The sequence below is a fragment of the Lepidochelys kempii genome, chromosome 3 (assembly GCF_965140285.1).
Source record: "Lepidochelys kempii isolate rLepKem1 chromosome 3, rLepKem1.hap1, whole genome shotgun sequence".
Classification (NCBI taxonomy): Eukaryota; Metazoa; Chordata; order Testudines; family Cheloniidae; genus Lepidochelys; species Lepidochelys kempii.
In genome coordinates, this window is record NC_136382.1 from 60,758,150 (window position 1) to 60,778,338 (window position 20,189).

General features: G+C 39.8%; 1 protein-coding gene across 12 annotated transcripts in view; it reads left to right on the forward strand.

Moving 5' to 3' along the window:
* The first annotated feature begins 6,573 nt into the window (after positions 1 to 6,573).
* Positions 6,574 to 20,189, forward strand: part of SENP6 (SUMO specific peptidase 6) — a 158,872-nt gene continuing 145,256 nt past the window's right edge. For all 12 annotated transcript variants that reach the window (XR_013635546.1, XM_073336489.1, XM_078852111.1 and 9 more), the window contains exon 1: positions 6,574 to 6,716. Coding sequence is in view for 11 of the 12 variants with exons in the window: in XM_073336489.1 (XP_073192590.1) it covers positions 6,665 to 6,716 (52 nt within the window). In the remaining variant the exon portion in view is untranslated. The remainder of the gene's footprint in view (positions 6,717 to 20,189) is intronic.

The following is a 20,189-nucleotide window of genomic DNA, read 5'->3' on the forward strand; positions in this document are numbered from 1 at the left end:
TAGGACTGGAAGGGACCTCCTGGGTCATTAAGTTTAGTCCCTTGCTGTCACAGGCAATGCAATCATATAATCCCATACATAAATTTATCTAGCTCTGTCATGACCCCAGATTTCCTATGCCCTAGGCTCTTGTAACTGCTACCATCACCAAGCTCTACATTAGGAAATTATATATCATGTCACCCCTCACTCTGCTACCTCTTTTCCAAGGACTCTGTTACCAGGAGCAGGGCGCTCGCTGATCAATATGACAGGTGCTCTTCAGGGCCACTGCAGGAATACCCACTATCCAACAGCTCCATTCCAGATCTGGTTAGCAAACTCTCTCTTACAATTGACTTACAAGTAAACCCATGGATGAATTCATTTACTGTTCATCTGGAGGTACCTTCTTTACCCTCTCAACACAGGAAAGCCTGCTACAGGTCTCAGTTCAGATTTCCTTCTCAGAAAATGTGGGGTCCTAAATCTTCCAACATGGATTTCAATGCTACCTTCCCAGTAGCCTGGACCCATACAGTCCCTGGGCCTTGTCTCTGGTGTCCTGAAAGGCCAGTCCTAGCACTTTCATTGAAATCCTTACAAAACCCTATGTGTAGCTGGCAAGCTTCAACTCTCTTCTAACAGCACATGCACTCCTGCTGACATTTGAATGAACATTCCATGGTGGCTCCTAGCAACTAAATGGGCCTTTACAGAGTCTGCAGATGTTAAATCACTGTCTCATGTCCTATCACAGGTTTTACTTCCCACAACCCCATACACAAAATAACATTAACTGAACTCACCGTATTATTCTCCATAAGTTTTGTCTTGAAACTAGTTAGGTTTTTTGTCCCCACTTCTCCTATTGGAAGGCTGTCCTGGAACCTCACTACTATGATGGTTAGAAATCTACTTCTAGTTGCCAGCCTAAATTTACTCATGGCCAGTTTATACCCATCTGTTCTCGTCTTGTAATTTATCTTTAAATTAAAGGTCTAATGTTTGGTTTAAAATATGTAATAAAAGTATATAATCTGTGACAGGAGGTATTTATAAATCCTAGGTTTTTTACAATTTTCTCTCCAATTACTCACATCGGAAAACACATTAGGATATTTTAGTTAACATTCAGATTTATAAATGACCATTTTTCCTTACCAGGTATCTCTGCACTTATTTAAAATACATGTCTATTTTGTATTTTAAATTTTTAAAACATTTTTAGCTTCCTCATGATTTTAGCTTTTCCCTCCCCCCCTCCTTTTTTTTTTTTTAAAAAAAAAATTATTTCTAGAGGTGGTGTTACTTTGCAGTCATTGGCTTAGAAGTACTGGGCCAGACACAAATCTTATTGGTTTCCCTCCCAAGGTAAGATTGGTTTTCTAGTTGGGGGTCAGGTGCTGGAATACGTTCAGCTGGACCCTGAGCATAACATTATATCTGGTACGCTGTCATGTCCCATGATAACTTATTTCTCAGTCAATCTCTTATCTTTCCCATTAATCTCATTTTTAACATGTTACTCTAGCCCAGTTCTGTTTGAGATCACAAGCTACGAAGGAATGTTTAAATTTAAAAACAATTATTTTTTCTTCCAGGAAAATAATGAACAAGGCGGTGCAACAAAAGAGTATTACATTAACGTAAGAAAGACCAGGTAGGTGAGGTAATGTCTTTTATTGGACCGCCTTCTATTGGTGGAAGGGACATGTTTTTAGCTTCACACAGCACAGAAGTCTTCAGGAAAAGCTCTGTGAAGCTCAAAAACATGTCCCTTCCACCAACAGAAGGTGGTCCAGTAAAAGATATTACCTCACCCATATTGTCTCTTTCATATCCTGCGACTGACATGGCTACAATAACCTTACTTACTTGTTTATGTAACACCCTTAGCAGCAGATAACCGCTTCCTCATTCATAAACGTTCATAATAATAACAGGAAATCTTATAGACAATAACCTTAATGGACAAACACCTAACAAATCAGTATCTATTTTTACTTTAGGGTAAGGTTGTGAGAAATAACAGATTTTTTTCATTGAAAAAAATATCAACAAAACATTCTGAGCCATCCCCCAGTCTACTTAAGCCAAATATCCTCTGACATCAGGGTTTATTATATACTTTTTTTTCACATGTAGATTTTCGACCTATTATTTGTTACGTGTCCTTATAAATCCTAACCAGTGTAATAATAGAGAAGAAAAAGAGCTGTTAGGTCATTTTTCCAGCTCAGGTGGCTCTCTGAGGGGCCTGTGCAAGAGTGCTCACTACAGTAGATTACCAACTGCATTGTAATACCAGGCAAAGCTATCTCAAATCACTTGTGGCATAGGAACAATAAGTAAGCTTGATATTGCTTTAGAAAACACAATATGGTATGTGTCAGTTAAAAGCAGCTCATCTGAGGATGGTAGAAAAAGGAATATTGTAAGAAAAAGAAGAGCTAGAGCACAAATAATGACAGGTTTCAGAGTAGCAGCCGTCTTAGTCTGTATTCGCAAAAAGAAAAGGAGTACTTGTGGCACCTTAGAGACTAACAAATTTATTTGAGCATAGGCTTTCGTGAGCTGCAGCTCACAAAAGCTTATGCTCAAATAAATTTGTTAGTCTCTAAGGTGCCACAAATACTGCTTTTCTTTTAGCACAAATAATGTAGATGAAAAGTTCCTAAGAACACCCCATGGAAAAAAATCAAATATAAATTGCCCTCTACTTTTAGGGCTAATATTCTTAAAGGACAATCTCGGGGGACAAATTCTTGTGCTGATTTATACTCCATAGAATTCTGATAGCATTGGGGGTAAATCCATGCAGAATTTATTTTTATCAAGGTTTCTATAAATTTCATAATGGAGTCTATGCAACTGCAGAAGGCTGGAAATATTGCGGAACATCACCAGAGTTTTGGCTGCAAAGATACTGGAGCTAGGGTTGCACCATCCTAATCAAATTATATTGCCTAGCCAGTGCAACAACTCCTTTCCTTCTGTAGCTTTTGGGCTAAACGTAACAGAAGACAAAAATATATAAAGATGATGTGAGCAGGAGGCAGAGAATAAAAGGACAGAGACAGATAGTGAAAAATAATATTTTTTTCATTTTATCCTAATGCTTCTCTCCAACATAATTTTTAGAATTCACAGTTCTATAAGTAAAAATTTTGTGTTTAGGCAGCCCACAGGACTACCATGTAATAAAACAATTCTTTCATTGTAGAAAGAGACAGGAAAAAAATAGAATACCTGATTAACACATGATTAATGAAGCCATCAGTTTTTCAAACTATAAAGGTGTCACTGAAAGAGTCTTCTTGCCTTGTGAAAGTCAGGAAGGTGGAGAGGCTTCTTTTGTTAATAAGAAATCATTAAGGCACTGAATGTATTGTCTCTATAGAACCTCCCCCCAACCCCACTCCATCAAAAATGTAAAAGCTGAAGTGAGGGGGTCATGTCACAGATTACAAACCAATCCAGCTCCTTAAAAGATCATGCACCAGAGCAAGCATATGTAAATTTATTAGTATACACCAAAGATTATAAACACAGTAGCCCACATGGGGTACAACATTGCCAAGGAAAACTGCAGGTGGTTTTTGCTGCTGCTTTGTTTGTTTGAGCTGGCATTTAAGTTTCTTTCTGGAACTTTATCTTCCATCCTTCATACTTCTGCCTATGCTAACACTAACTGATCATAACCTCCTCCCACTTTGTGTTGAAGAAGGCTTTATATATCAAAGGTCCCATGTTGCTTTGGGCTCTATTCCTATAAATACTTGCATGCTTTATATCAATAGGACACATGCATAAGTATTTGCGGGATCAGGGCCTTAAATTATGCACCTGTGACTGTCAATCAGCCACAGCTGGGCTAGTCAGACTCTAATGGCTGCTATTACTCAGAAAGCAGCTGTCAGATTTATTCCTTCTCTTGGCTCAATCAGAGAGGACCATTTCAGGTAAGGAGAAAAGAGGAAATAAAACCAGAAAATCTATAAGATTTCTTTATTAGGATATACTAAGCTTATCCTTTTTTGACTCAATTAGCCCTCAATTAAGGGAAATGGCTTTCTCTTTAATTTTGGGGGGAAATTAAGAGAATGCTGCAGAGATGTAAAAAGAGGACGAGAATGGTTAACTGTCTTTTAAACTATATGGGTTATGTTCATTCACATACACATATAATGTGAAAAATAACTTCTAAAGTAGAAAAAGGGACTAGGGGAAGGAATAGGGCTAAACACTCCTCTTTCGGAACACTTTCCTTTCAGGAATCTCTAAATAAATAGATGAGATACCAGAGAATAGAGTTTCCTTTTCTGCTATGTAATTTAGGAAGAGCCCTTCTCCAGAAAAAAGTAGATATTAAACAACAAAATCTTCATAAACAGACAGGATGCCTGCCTCAGCAGGCCAGCCTAAAATCATGAGCACAACCAGTTTAATATCTCGTAATTCCTCTTGCTGAAGTCAATATCGTCCCCCTGTGGGGAGTTACTCTTTAAATGGTCCATTTCATTTCAAACTACTTTGATGTTCATTCATTAAAAACAGTAGCAAAGACTGGGACATATGGATTATGGAATTATAATCGCTGTCATTGATTTGGTCAATAAGGACACACGAGCATATCAGCATTTCTTTTTTTTTATCAAAATAAAACTCCTAGTTTTGGAAAACAGTTTTGTTAGATTTGAATCAAAAGTCTGGTCTCACTCAAGGGAGACTTCCTTATTTTGAATTAGCATTATGGACCCAGCCCTGCAACTGGATAAACGTAGAACCTTATGCTCTCATGGGGCCACACTGAGGCATAGTCTACCTGCATGGATCCCATTGCAGGATCAGGGTCTTAGTATCTGTCTGTCTGTCTGTCTCTCATGATAAAGAATTTTGTTGTTTTAGGTTTCAATGAGATATTTAAAGTCATTCTCATTTTTAACATAAATCCTATGCATTTATCTTTTTCTAGCTTGAACTTTGAATTTAATCAGTAATGAAATACCACCATGTCAAATGTTCTAATTCCTCTCTGAGTAAAACCTGTTTTTCTAAGACTGGCATTTTGAAGACTAAGGATTTAGGCTTCTCAGTACACTAAAACTTTCAGAGCACCCTTTCAGCAATCCCTTAGTTCAGGAATTGTAAGGTAGAGTTAGAGGAATTCTTTAGTCTTTTTTTTCTTACATGCTATCTCTTATGCTTGGAACTTCCTCATCCTATTTGTATGAAAATTGACTGCTCTCTTAAAATATTTCCTTAAAACACACTTATTTCCTGAAGTCTTTCAAGGATAATCTAGAAAGTAGGTAATATTTCTATAGTTTTTTTGTTTTGTGTTTTAAATCTGTATTGCTTTGTTTCTGGACTTTGAGCTATTTGTTTGGTGCATTATGTACTTCAATTTATGTAATTTAGGGCCTGATTCTCTAAACTCCTATTGAGTTCAATTGGAGTTTTGGATGTGCAAGCAATGCAGGAACTGTAAATTCACCTTGGCCCAAGGACCACATCTATCTTTTAAAATTTGGCTTTAAATTAGGCACTTAGAGCCCTGATTCTGCTATAAGTTTGTGCTGGTGAAATCCTCTTGTGCAACTGAGGGAGACTGGCCAAAGTGTCTCATTTTTGTTCTTAAAGCTTGGGCTCCTATGATTGTGAGAAACTGTTTCCATTTTAAAACATGTAAGTTTCTGACTCTCCTGCTTTGAGAGAAAAGCTTTAAACTGTGAACCCTAAAGGCTCAAAAACCTGTTATTTTTAATATCTCATGATTTTGACGGGCTTGACTCTGAATGTTTGGTGTTGACAATATCGTGCATCAGGGTTTGCAGACTCCGTACCTGAAGCACTTAAATAAGAATAGCGTCAGCGGGCTACTGGACAATTTTAGAAACTAAAATAAATTAAATAAGCGAGGCCTTGGCTTTGTGCATGTGTTTGATTATGACCTAGAAGGAGTTGGCAGGATCCTCGGCACAGGATTCAGTAATTGCCCCCTCAGTCTTTTAAAGCTCATTCATTTTATGTAGTTCAACCACCCACACCCCACCTTTCCCCCCACCAAGCGGCAGCCTCCTGAGCTGATAAGGGGGGAGCGGCAAAGCCTTAGATATTTACCAGCACAGCCCTTGTGCGGCCATTTTATCATCCAGGGGATAGGGAAATTAGAGTCCCTTTCCCTGGAGGCTGTGGGCTGCACGCCCTGGGGTTAGGGTAGGGGCTGTGCGGTGGGGCTGAAGGATGACTAGTTAAGTCCCCGGGAGGAGAAAAAGGCAGCAGCAGGGTTCCTCGCTCCTGCAGCGGGGATATATGCGGGACCCGCAGGGAGAGGCTGAGTCAGGCCCCCTCATTCCCCCGCCGAGGTGGCAGCAGGCAGCTGCCAGGCCAGGCCTGGGCTGGAACCACTGAGGGCTGCCGGTGGCGGACACAATAAGGGAACGAGCCGACGCGCTGCTTCTTCCTCCCGCAAGCGGGCCGGAACAGGCAGGGAACGGGGCGGGGGAGCGTCGCTCGGTCGGTTGCTGCGGTGCCCTGGGGAAGCCGGGGGAAGGGGCTCGGGGCTGGGTTGCTGTGTGGAAGGCAGAGCGCGCGGGCCGGGCGAAGGGCCTGGCCCCCGCCGGCGGTGCCTGGGCGAGCAACGCGGGCATGGAGTGAGGGGAGCAGCGGCAGGAGGAAGATGGCCGGTGGCGGCGGCGGCGGCGGCTGCAGGGACAGCTTGTTTCTGGAAGGTGCGTGTGTGGCTGAGTGGGGAAATGTGGTACACGGGCGGCTCCTTCCTCCTGGCAACCAGCCGGCAAAGGGGCACGGCACGGACCGGAGGACATGTGGGGGGAGAGGGGGTGCGGGGGGAGGGACGCAGCGAGAGGTGGCCTGGTGTTGGGGGAAGGGTGAATGTTTGTAGGGGCAGGTTTGTCGGGGGGAGCGAGGCAGTGGCGGGGGGGGGGGGGGGCAGGACCGTGGGAGAGAGTTTATCCAGGGCTGGCACAGGGTGGCTCGTTGGCCTGGGATTAGCGACGTCCGGTATGGAGGGGCGGCTTGCGGGAGTCTGAGGTGGGAGGTTAATGGTCAGGTGGGGCTTGATGCAGAGCGGGGTCTCCGCTCGCTGCTCTGAGCCGCTCGGGCCCCCGGCCTCCGCTGGTTTCTTCTTCTTCTTCTTCTTCTAACGTTGTAAAAGGCCGATCTGAAGAGTTGGGGAAGTGGGGGCTGTGATATGGCCAGAGAAGACTTTTCTTCTGCTGCGGTTTCTCTCTTATGTTTGTGTCGCTGGAAAGAGGGAGCTTTGGGATTATTTTTAAAGCTTCAGGCTACTATTAGACTTAGACATAGTCTTGGTTTTTGCATCTGTCTCTAATAATAATGCAGAAATTAACTTAAACAAATTAATAAGGCTTAGAGATATTTACTCTAAACCTTCACAGTACAATTAAATATTATATTCTGTTAATCTAGCCTTGCAAAATTGCCATAAAAATTGACTAGAATAGGGGCAGTGTACCTTAGCTGCCCTTTTACCATAATGATAATGAAAAATCATAGACCTGAAAATACTCTGCTTGTATGAATAGAGTTTTGCATGTCTGTGATGGTTTGGGGTTGTTTGTTTTTTTGTTTTTTTTTTTTTGGCACAGCATATTTTGCAGCATGAATATTGTATAAAGCATGTACTGTACAGGATTTCTCTTAGTTTTTTGGGTTGTTGTATTTTAGCGGTTTGCATAGAGCAGAAATGTTGCCTTTCTGTGTGAATGAATACTTACTTTTAGGACATCAGCATTTCAGATGAATTTTTTAAAGACCTATTTCTTAGCCAACTATTGCAGAAATTTTTTTTAAGCATATGGTGGTGAAATAATGGTACCTATTCCACTCTTCCCTCCTCTCCCCATCTGACCATGATACTACCATAAGAATGACAGGTGTGGGGACAACCATGTGATGATCACTGGTTTTGTGTGTGTTCAGTGGGTGGTATGCCACTCCTGTATGTTATACAGGTGGCAAGCAAAAATAAGTAGCATGTATAATATTTCAAATATTATAAATCCTGGGGGGCTCCCTTTCTAACAGCAGTGGCAGATTAGCTAGCGTGCATTACAGTGCCAAAATATTCGGTAGTCCTATGATCGGTGGACAAAATAGGTCATTAATTTAGTTACATTTATATTGTATTCCAGATTATTTGGGAAACCCATTTATTTTACAGGTAGTGTCCAATAATGGTGATGGTCTAAGGAGTCAAAAGATGTTAACAGAGACTATTATGAGCTCTGTGTGAAGGAAAGTTTATGCAGGCAATGGTGCTAGGAAAAAGGAGTTAATTCTCCTGAGCGCACAATATCAGAGTTGCAGCCTATTAAAATAGCAGAATAGGCCTGTAACTGGATTATGGTGGGTTTTAATGTTAAACAAAAACAGGAAGTTTTGCAGATCAGGTACCATGACTACTATATGTGAAAGTAAAAGCAAAGGTGATGCAGATCTTTGTTTTTAGCAGCCAATGATATGGAATGGATGAGCACTTCAAATTGGCCTTTAGCGTTAGACCTATCATTGTCCAGAGTTCTGACTTTGGACAATAACAAAAGCAGAGGGTTGGGACAATGGTAAGAGATGTGTGAGGTAGACAAAAATAGGAGTGAAGGTGTAGTATAGACAAGAAAGTGAAGTAACACGTGTTGCTGAACCATGATTCGAAATCTGTACTAAGCTGAGTAGAGACTGAAGTTCTTGATGTTTTAATTATGTCTTAAAACATCTTTCGATTAATATAAAAACCCTAAAACCAACAACAACAACAACAAAAAACAGTAAGGAATTCATCTATTAGGTTACTCTTAAAAAAAAAAAATATATAAGTGGGCAGAGTTTTGAGAATTGTTGTTCCCCTCCCTGTCCCATATCAATCTTTTGGGAAACAAATGAGGTAGGAAGTGTGTGTAGGTGTAGCGACTGTCTGTTAATTCTGGCCTCATAATTAAATTGAGGTAATGAGATCAAAGGTGGACAATACTTTTTTTTTTTCTTCAAGTTAATGCGCATATTTAATAGCTCTGTTTGGCTTATAGTAACAATCTATCAATCAGACTATAAAAAAGGTAAAATATACAGTACAGAAAGAAAACTATTAAATTGTAAGCATGACAGTTTTATAGGTTTAAGTATTTTTTGGGATCTCCATTGAGACATTTTGTTTTCTTTCATTTGGTATAATAAAGATTCAATTAAAATGTCTGTCATTGTCTTAACAGTTTAATATTCCTCTTTTTATATTGAAATTATCCTATCAAAAATAGGATGGTTGATGTATGGAAAAACATTCCCTGACGGTTGTATATATTGCCTGTCCTGTTGTGCAGTGTGGTGATTCATAAGGTCATTCAGTTTTTGTCCATTTTCACCTATATAACATGGTTTGTCATCACTTAAAAAAATGTAGATTTGTCTTCTTGGAAATGCAAGAATGATTTAGAATTTCTGTGTTTGACTCTTTGACACTGTGTTTGATATGATGATGTAAATAATGTAGAGCATTGATTAACCTGGCTCAGAGCTGAGCTTTGCTTCTTGACTTTCAGCTCTAGTGGCTGTCAAAATACAGGTGGTACGGGGGAAAGACATTTATCTGTGTGATGCCAGTGGCCAAAGAGCTAACGTGATCCGTGGATGTATAAACAGGGAAATCTTGAGTAAAAATAGGGAAGTTATATTATCTTTGTATTTGGCACTGGTGCCACTACTATTGGAATACAGTGTCCAGTTTTGGTGTCCAAAATACAAAAAAGATATTGATAAATTGGAGATGGTTCAGAAAAGAGCCACAAGAATGATTAAAGGATTAGAACACATGCCTTATAGTGATTGAGCTCCTTGAATCGCTATTTATCTTCCAAAGAGAAGGTTAAGGGGTGACTTGATCACAGTTTATAACTACTTACATGAACAGAAATTTGGTTGAGTGCTCTTCAGTCTAGCAGACAAAGGTATAAGAAATTTCAGTGGGTGGAAGTGAAGGTAGACAAATTCAGATTGGAAATAAGGTGAGGAAATAACAAGGGTGGTTAACCACTGGAAAAATTTACCAAGGATTGTGGTGGAGTCTCCGTCACTGAAAATTTTTAAATCAAGATTGGATGTTCTTCTAAAAGATATTCTAGTTCAAAGAGCAATTAATTCAGGGAAGTCCTGTGGCCTTTGTTACACAGACTAGATGATCACAATGGTCCCTTCTGGCCTTGGAATCTATAAAGCTTATGCTTTTAAAGGTAATTTGCAAATGGAATTAACAATTTTTTTAAATAGCATTAGTATGTGCAGAATGCAGACTAATGAAAGCTTTCAACACATTAACTGAAAATTCTAGGCCAAATTGTCACTTCCATGATAACATGTTGCAACAGGACAAGGAAAATCTAATTTCCAAATTATGTAACTTCCTTAGGCCACGTCTACACTACCCGCCGGATTGGTGGGTCATGATCCATCTATCGGGGAATCGATTTACCGTGTCTAGTGTAGACAAGATAAATCGATCCCCGGTCGCTCTGCTGTCGACTCCGGAACTCCACCAGGGTGAGAGGCGGAAGCAGAGTCGACGGGGGAGCGGTGGCCATCGATCCCGCGGTGTGAGGACGCGAAATAAGTGATTCTAAGTCGATCTAAGATACGTTGACTTCAGCTACGCTATTCTCATAGCTGAAGTTGCGTATCTTAGATCAATTTCCCCCCCCCCCAGTGTAGATCAGGCCTTACAGTTTATCACTGGAGGAACAGAGGCCAGAGTTCTTGCCATATGCTCATGTTTTAAAAGAGCACTGAGCTTCAAACTCTCCTTAACTCAGAAGCCTGGAGGGGGGCGGGGGAATGATCCCAGTTAGTCTACAGAGGACCAAAAAATTCACAGAGACTCAGTGTCTCTGTGAATTCTTTGTTTCCAGTGGCAGCGCAGTTATCTCAGGAACTTATGCTTCATGGGATCCCTGGTGATGGCTGTCCCAACTCACTTGCCTTTAGTGAGAGATTGGAAGTTGCATGGGGAAGCTGCACAAGATCTTGCCAAGATCATTGTGTTACATGGAAAATCCCATCTGGTTGGGAGACGTGTTATTTGTAGCTGAAAGTGGTCAATCTCCAGCAGTATCCATTCATTACTCGAGCCATAATGTGGTGAGATGTTGTGGAAAGGTTTACTCGGAGTTGGGGTAGGGAAAATTATTCTCAGTCCCTCCTCCCAACAACAGAAATGGGGCAATTCCCACTGTTCATTTTTTCTGCAAACGTAGGAACAATGGTTATGATTTGGCCCCTCATATTTAATTTAGCTGCAAGGGGAATGTTTGTGCTGCTGTATGTCTCCTCCAGTCTCAATTTGAAACTTTCACAGTATTGTGGTAACGTGTATCAGATACATTTGAAGCACTCTGAAATGCACACTGTCTGACTAGTAGACTTTTTTTTTTTTTACTTTTATCTCAGTCTCCTGGCTACTACAAGAATGTGTTGGGAGTCCCTGTCCCTTCCCAAGCTTCTTTTTTAGAGCCGCTTCATGGGAATTTTTCCAAAGATGATCTCTCAGCTGGTGAGTGCTTCCTAAGCAGCCACAGAATGAAATAGATTCCTATTAATATCATGCTCACCGCAGATTTCTGACTAACAATAAGGATGACAACACTGGCTCTTAGCAGCAGCAGAAGCTTTGGACTTGTCTGCGGGAGGACTCTGGAAGACAGCACTTTATACTCAGTTCACACTTGGAGAATTCTTTGCAAAAGCAAGTATGGTAGAATAGTGTTTTTTGTTTTTGTTTTTTTTTTTTAAAAGAAATTTAGATTCTGTAGAAGCTGATGATATTTGTGTGGGAAAGTATCCTTTTTGCCCTGGGAGGTTAGATTTTTTTTCAAACTCTCACCATTGGAGGTAGGGGAGATGGTGGTAGTGGGAGTTTTATTTGGGGTGGGATATGTGAGTAGTGTAGGATAGAGTGGAAAGAAGGAGGAGAGAGTGAAGCTTTTATGCACATGGAGAATTTTAAGTACTCTGCCTTCCCTTGACCCCCTCTGACCTTTTCTAAGCAAGCAAATAAAGGTTTGGTTTTATTTTAAACAAAGTTAGCCAATTCCATTTGTCACGCTACTTATAACCTAGTGTATATGCAGTTTAAATGTGGGTAACTGGTGGGGGTTAAATTGATTTTGGATTGTAGGGAAATAGGCTTTTTTAAATCTAGGTAAGGCCTGTGTTTTCTCAACTTTCAGATGCACATGTGCACCCCTTTCCATGTCTCTTTCACACTGCCCTATTTTATACTCTGATTAATGCTCTGTCATATCCCCTTCATGTCCATGAATGTTCTGTCCCCTCCTCTCGCCTCCCTCAGCATTAGTCTCCCATTCTGAGAATGGGGAGCCTTGCTCCCTTCCACAGTTTCATGTGCTTCCTGGTCCTCTACCCCTTTCAAGCCCCAGCTTGCCAGTCCTTTTCTTTTCATGGTCCTCTGATCCACTGCACTTTCCCCTGCTTGCTTTTTCAGTGTGTGCATTTCATCTGTTTCCTGGAATCATTTAAGAAGTGGGTCAGTTTCTATTAATAAAGACTGCTTTTCATACAGTTTAAAAAAAAACATCATCAAACCTGAAAGCCACTTCTCAGTAAGAAACAAATCTGGATAATATTTTCAGACTTTACAAAAGTGAACCGCTAATATTTCAAACTCTGTCTTATTTGCCAGTCTTCCCCAGGATGAAATGTGTCATGGAAAACTTCAGGGGGTTTGTTTTAGGGTACTACGGGAGGCGTTTAAAATCGAATCTAAAAAGGAGCTATCTTCAGCCTTAACTATGGAGTGCATGATGCTGTTCCACGATAATGGACAATGCAATAATTGGTGGTATTCTCTAAAATTCAATAATTTTAAGGAAAAATTCTGTTCCGTATTACCTCCATGGGGAGAAAGGGTTTTATTTAGGGCTATCGATTAATCGCCATTAACTCAAAATTAATCGTGATTAATTGCAGTTTTAATTGCACTGTTAAACAATAGAATACCAATTAAAATTTATTAAATATTTTGGATGTTTTTCTACATTTTCATATATATTCTGTGTTGTAATTGCAATCAAAGTGTATATTTTTATTATAAAACTTTGCACTGTAAATGAGAAACAAGAAATAGTATTTTTCAATTCACCTTACACAAGTACTGTAGTGCAATCTTGTTGTCGTAAAAAAAAAAAAAAAAAATCTACATTTGTAAAGTGCACTTTTGTTTCGTTATATAACTTCACTCAAAACCAAAACAATGTAAAACTTCAGAGCCTCCAATTCCATTCAGTCCTACTTCTTGTTCAACCAGTCGCTAAGACAAACAAGTTTGTTAACATTTACAGGATATAATACTGCCCTCTTCTTATTTACAATGTCACCAGAAAGTGAGAACAGGCCTTTGTATGGCACTTTTGTAGCTGGCATTTAAAGGTATTTATGTACTACATATGCTAAACATTCATATGCCTCTGTGCTTTGGCCATCATTCCAGAGGACATGCTTCCATGCTGATGATGCTGATTAAAAAAAAAATGTTAATTAAATTTGTGACACAATTCTCCCCCAAGGAGTTCAGTGTCGCTTGCTCTGTTTTACCCCCATTATGCTATATTTTTCATGTTATGGCAGTCTCGGATGGTGACCCAGCACATTTTCTTCATTTTAAGAACACTTTCACTGCAGATTTCACAAAACGCAAAGAAGATACCAATGTGAGATTTCTAAAGATAGCTACAGCACTTGACCCCAGGTTTAAGAATCTGAAGTACCATCCAAAATCTGAGAGGGACGAGTTGTGGAGCATGCTTTCAGAAGTCTAAAAAGAGCAACGCTCCGCTGCAAAAACTACAGAACCCGAACCACCAAAAATGAAAATCAACCTTCTGCTGGTGGCATCTGACTCAAGATGATGAAAATGAACATGCATTGTTCCTTACTGCTTTGGATTGTTATCGAGCAGAACCCGTCATCAGCATGGACGCATGTCCCCTGGAATGGTGGTTGAAGGATGAAGGGACATATGAATATTCAGTGCATCTGGCACGTAAATATCTTGTGACACTGGCTACAACAGTGCGCTGGGAATGCCTGTTCTCTCTTTCAGGTGACGTTGTAAACAAGAAGCGGGCAGCATTATCTCCTGCAAATGTAAACAAACTTGTTTGTCTGAGCTACTGGCTGAACAAGAATTAGGACTCAGTGGATTTGTAGGCTCTAAAATTTTACATTGGTTTTACTTTTGAGTGCAGTTTTTTGTACATAATTCTACATTTGTAAGTTCAACTTTCATGATAAAGAGATTGCACTACAGTACTTGTATTAGGTGAATTGAAAAATACTATTTATTATTAACAGTGCAAATACTTGTGCTCACTTTATATTTATTTTTGATTATTGTATACTTTATATTCTGTTGTAATTTTAATCAATATATTTTAAAATGTAGATATCATCCCAAAATATTTAAATAAATGATATTCTATTATTGTTTAATCGTGCAATTAATCGTAATTAATTTTTTCAATTGCTTGACAGCCCTAGTTTTGTTGCTTGTGAGGTACAGGATTCTGGGAGCGTGTCCACAATCCCTTTGAACACATTGTGTTCCAAGTGGGATTTCTGAACCCAAAGGTCTTTTTTGTAAAGAGGGCTAATGGATTGTAAGGAAATGGATCCTGATTGACTGAAACCACAACACACTATGTATCCCCATGTATGGATGGGTGAAGAGGGCCCCAGAAGACATTGCCAGGGTTTCTTTTTAGGAAGCTCTGGAAGGTGTTGAAAATTGAGCCTTAACTATGGAGTGGCTAGTCCTGCTCCCCAGTAGCAGAATATGCTGTCCTATGGATGCAGGAGTGGCTATCTCATGATTTTTTTGGTGGTGGGGGGTCTTAACTTAAGATTTTTGAATGCTTGGTGTTGGCAATTACACACTAGCTTTTCTAGAGGGAGGGATGGTTCTGAAATCCAACTGTTTCTAGGTAGCAACCTCCCTCCCCCACCTTATTTAACAGTATTTCAGTGACATTCTTACACCTGTAAGCATGATGTGCCAAATATTTTAACAGACTAGTGCATAGTCTGATAAGGATGAAACATGAACATTTTGCAAGTGTTCTGAATATAAAGACATCAGATAACATTGTAGTCAGCCAGCTGAAATATTCTGAATATATTGTTTCCTCTTGTTTCACACAAGTGTGGAACACATCATGGATTGCTAGAAAGAGGCGTTATAGCTGTCAACAGTGTTGGCTCTTGCTACATATGTGACCTCTTTCTATATTAGTTGATCAGTGTCTATACTCTCACACAATACCTGCTGTTCAAAGTTTCAGCTGTTATACCTGAAGTCAACAGATGATCATGCTTTTTTGTGGTAGGTCCTAAAATATGAAATCTTGTTTTTTCTCTTCAAAGCTCTTTCTAAAAAAAGCAACAGTTTAATAATGACAATGTTTAGACCCATGTTTATCACCTTCCCTTTTAAAAATTGGACTTTTTTTTCCCATTTATATGTGTTTTATTTTGTGTATGGAAATGTCTTTATTACATTTGTTGAATTCTTTCATACAATGGCCAAACCCCTTCACGTGCCCTGCAAAAATTGTTTGACTACCTTTGCTACTTTTTTGAATCCAGCACTATCTAAATAAAATAATTATTTTTATACCATAGTTGTTTGTGATAAGTCAGCATTGTGTTTTTATAATTTTTAAAAGCAATATATTTTTGTTGAATGTGAATAAGGGAAAATGTAAAACAAACACCCTCACATTATTTTTGATTAGTTCAGACAACATGATGTGTACGTTAATGTAAGGAAAAACTGAAGTAATTTATTAACATAGTATATTCTAAACTTGTCTTTTACGGACCAGTCCATTCCAGTAGCAGGGACCACCATTCTTAAATGTATAAACTACAAATACATCCTTACTCCTTGAAGAAAGACTGGGACAGAGATATCATAAATAAATCTAATAAGAAATCTAGAAGATTTACATTGGTCCTTTGGTGTAACACTACTGACCCTAGTCTTTGACAGTTGCTTGCAAGACTATCTATTGATGTGTCCAATAAATAACTAGATGGTTGGTTCTGTCTACACTGGATTGATAAACTGATTGTATATTGCTGTGATTCTGGGTGATTTAATAAATTGTTGATTGGTTAAGAATAATCAAGTGTCCTGATTTAAAAAGAATATTGTTTAAGTTAAAAGTTGACCTGAAAATAATTGTGTTAAATTAGTAAGCTAATGTTTCATGGACTCAATGAAAGGGGTTATCCTAGTAAATTCCATTCTGAAATTGGCTATAACACTTATCCAACTGGTAAATCTGATTTGTTAGATTTCAGCTTTAAAATCTGTCCCCTTTGCAAATTTGTAAAATTGACTACACTTTCACAACATTTGGTTATTCTACACGGGGCACTGAAACTTTTACGGGTTCAGGACATTATTGAAAAATCCACATCCTATTTCTACTTCAGATTTTTTTGTTGATATTCTCCAGAAGAGGTGGTGGTTGTCTTTGACTTGTGTAGACTGTACTGGGCCAGACAGAACATAAATACCTACAGAGTTCAATCTAAGTATAGGCCTTGAAACTTTTGGGATAAAGAAATTAAGACAAAGTGATTTAGGAGGGAATTGCTAGAAACTCCAACCACTGCAAAAAAGGAGGGGAAGGGGGGAGGAGGAATTTAAACCATTCACTCAAACTTTTTTTCTCTCTAAAGCCAACTGCATCTAAGCCTCCAACTGTATCTAAGGGTATATTGCAATTAAAAACCTGCAGCTGGCCCTTGCCAGCTGGCTTGGGCTCACAGAAAATTGCCGTGTTTATGGTTGGGCACAGAGTGAAAGGGTCCCAGAGCTCATGCTGCAGCCCGAGCCTGAATGTCTAAAGTTAAACCACAATTAAACAGCCCTTAGCCTAAGTCAGCTGGCACAGGCCAGCTGTGGGGTTTTTAAATGCAGTGTAGACATACCCTTGGTGACTGTTGCTGAGCTAATGAACATTAATGCTTCTAGGATACTGTAAAGGCTGATTTCAAACATTTAGACTGAGATTTTAAAACCTTTCTCTCCACACCTTGTATATCTCCCAGATCCTTGAGAGTGATAATTACTATTTTAGAATTAATTTGATCTGTTTTGTGTGATTTTTGTTTTGTTCATTTCAATTTCTCTTTTTTGACTGGTTTCTGCCTTATAGTCAAACCAGGGAATGTACTGAATTGTCTAGATATGAAGCTGCCTGAATAGGAGCAGGAAGGCCTTTAGTGATCTCTCTTGCTGTTTTAATTTTATCTGGAAGTATTTTGTTTAATAATAAACCAATTATTTGTTATGGTTTGTGTGCCCTGTGGGTAAATAGGACAAACTTACTTGCCTGTGACAAGTCAGAAGCCAGCATGTGAGAGATTGATTGATTGATTATTCCTTTATCCACAATTGTTTTCTTCCCATTTTTATAGTAGGGTATAGAAAGTAACAGCTCGCTATGTATTTAATTTGCCACCCTCTCCCCCCTGCCCCCCCTTTATGGTAAGATATAGTGTTCTACATTTTTGTTGATATCCCAGCACCTGGATTTAATTTAACGGCAAACTAGTGAGGTTTGGTAAATGTTCTCTGCAACAGATTGCAGCAATATAAGTCTCTGCTGTGGAAGGAGATATATTTACCTTGCTACACCAATGCCTGTGGCGTAAATGTTTTTTGTATTGTTCAGTCTGCCTACATGGCATTGGGGGGAAGTGCCAGATAGCAGGATCCACCCTCTCAGAGCTAGAGCCTAATACAAAACAGAATATAGAATGGTTAGTGGGTAGTGGATTGCTATAGAAGGAGGGTCTGAGAATAAGTAACTCTTTTTTTAGGAGATTTTTGGAGCATGGCTGTTTGTAAGCTAAAAGAAAATTTAGTGTATTGATGAAATCAATTGTTGGTTGAAGCAATTTTTTGTTCTAGATAAGATGTCAAAAATGGTACTCTGGTGACTGTCCCTATGACATATAAGAATATTTCATTGTTACGTTGAATTAACTATACATGAAAATTGAGTTAGTGCATTTTATGGTAAAATGATGAATGTTGGTGTCTTATAATTTAAACCGCCCAGCAGTAACTAGTGACATGCCAGTACTGGGGCGGTGGGAGGAGGGAGGAGTGAAATACAGCTTTTGAACACGGTACCAGGAATATTGTGGGGTGGGGATGATGTCTAGTGACACAAAGTTGTTTGGCTTGTAAAAGATGTTTCAAGATTCATAACTACTGATATTTCTGTTGTTAATATGGTAGTTCTAAATGCTGTGTCTGTCTTACCTGGTTTAGGGTTAATTTAGCAAAACATAAATATCCTGCTCTAAGGCAGGGTCAGGCAGAAAAGATATGCAAGAGCAGGAGCAACCATGCTGGGGCTCATTGCTGCAACTGTATTTATAATTTCTGTGGCATATTTCTAAATGAAACAACCAACTTGTCACTGAAATTCCAGCAGAGGCAAGCACTGTGGGCTCTCTTTCATCACATCTTGGTAACAGATGATGTTCAGGTCTCCCTGGAGGCAGTTAAGGGACACTTTGCTATTAGGAATAGACTTCCAAGCCCTTACTGTCCAAACTTTTATGACTGTATGGCAGTGGTTTTCAACCTGCAGGCCGCTTGCAGCCCAGTTAGCACACATCTGTGGCCCAGCTATGTGCTTAAAAAAATTCAAAGATTGCCACACCGATTGGCTCACTCTTTGGTCCCAGCAAGGGTGGAGTCAGGGCCACCTGAGGAGGAGATGGCACCATAGAGCCCTGCTGGTGCTTTCCCTTTTGGTGGAGGAGGAGCTCAGCTGGTATCTGTCCAGCTAGCAGCCTGCTGCTTTCTCCCTCCCTGTGCTTCACGGATACACTGAGAATGCTCCCTCCTCGCTTCTGGGCATCTGTGCCAGAGGCGTCTGGAGAAATGGGCAGGGCGCATGTGTGTCGTTCCCCCCCCCCCCCCCCCCCCCGCTATGTGTCATTTCTGGAGGGCAGAGGGGAATGAGCATGCTCCAGGCTGCAGTGCACCCTGGGCTGCCTGCAGCAGACATCGCCCGCCTGCCTGTCTCCTGCTGGCCATGTCTAGACCTGGAGCGTTCAGCCAGAGTCATTACAAGGCAACTTGCCTCAACGTAGCTTTGTTGTGTAGACTAGGCCTAATTATTCCTCATACTGCCAAGTCAATGGTGTAGCTTGTACTAGGGCTTTCATTTAGATACAAAATATTTGCAAGTACACATTTCAAAAGAAGCATTTGTCATTTTAAGAATTGGAGAACCAAGGAAAAGTTGAAAACATTTCCAACTATGCGTGGTTTTGTCTTTCCTCAATCAAGTTTTTAGAGGAATTATAAAGTTAACTTCAGCTAGGATATTTCTAGAATTAATTTGTGATATTTTGTTTCATATTTTCTTTTTGTTAATAATAAAAGAAACCATGATTAATAATGATTATTTTGCTTGGTTTTGATCATGGTATCTCTGAAGTTGTGTAAAAATACCCCTGTGACTGAACATTGGGAGCCACACACCTAAGTTGGCAGAAAGAGAAGGAATTCATAAGAGTTGGCCTACCATTTCTTGCTTCTCTACATAATACATATTTTTAGTAATGTTTAAAATACAGTTATTTGGCATCCTGTTTAAAACTACCTCTTTCAACCCCACAACGTCCTGCAGTAGGATCCGCTTTCCCTGATTGCTTGGTTCTCAGCTGGATAGAGAGTTCTAGGAAGCTTGTGTTGTCTTAGCTTTCTAAATGTCATCTACCAGAAGCATTTGCAATAATATAGGAGGATAAATTTGGTGCATGATGCAGACAGGCCCATTTGGACCACCCCTCTATTTTGCCTGTTTGACTACTTTCTCTGCTTTTATCAATCTGCCATGTGTTAATCTTCAGGCTCTGCTACAAAGCACATCCCTAAGGACTCGGGAGAGCAAGGAAGGGAAAAGAGGGCTGGGGTTGGTGTATAATGTGGCTGGAGTTGATTGGAAGGTGTTACCTGCCCTTTTTTGTTTTTTTGAAAAAACTGCTGTCTTTTGCTTCTTTAAAAGTTGTTTTGAACTTTTCCAGGGATGTCAAAGTTGCTATTTTATATTTTTTAAAAAGAA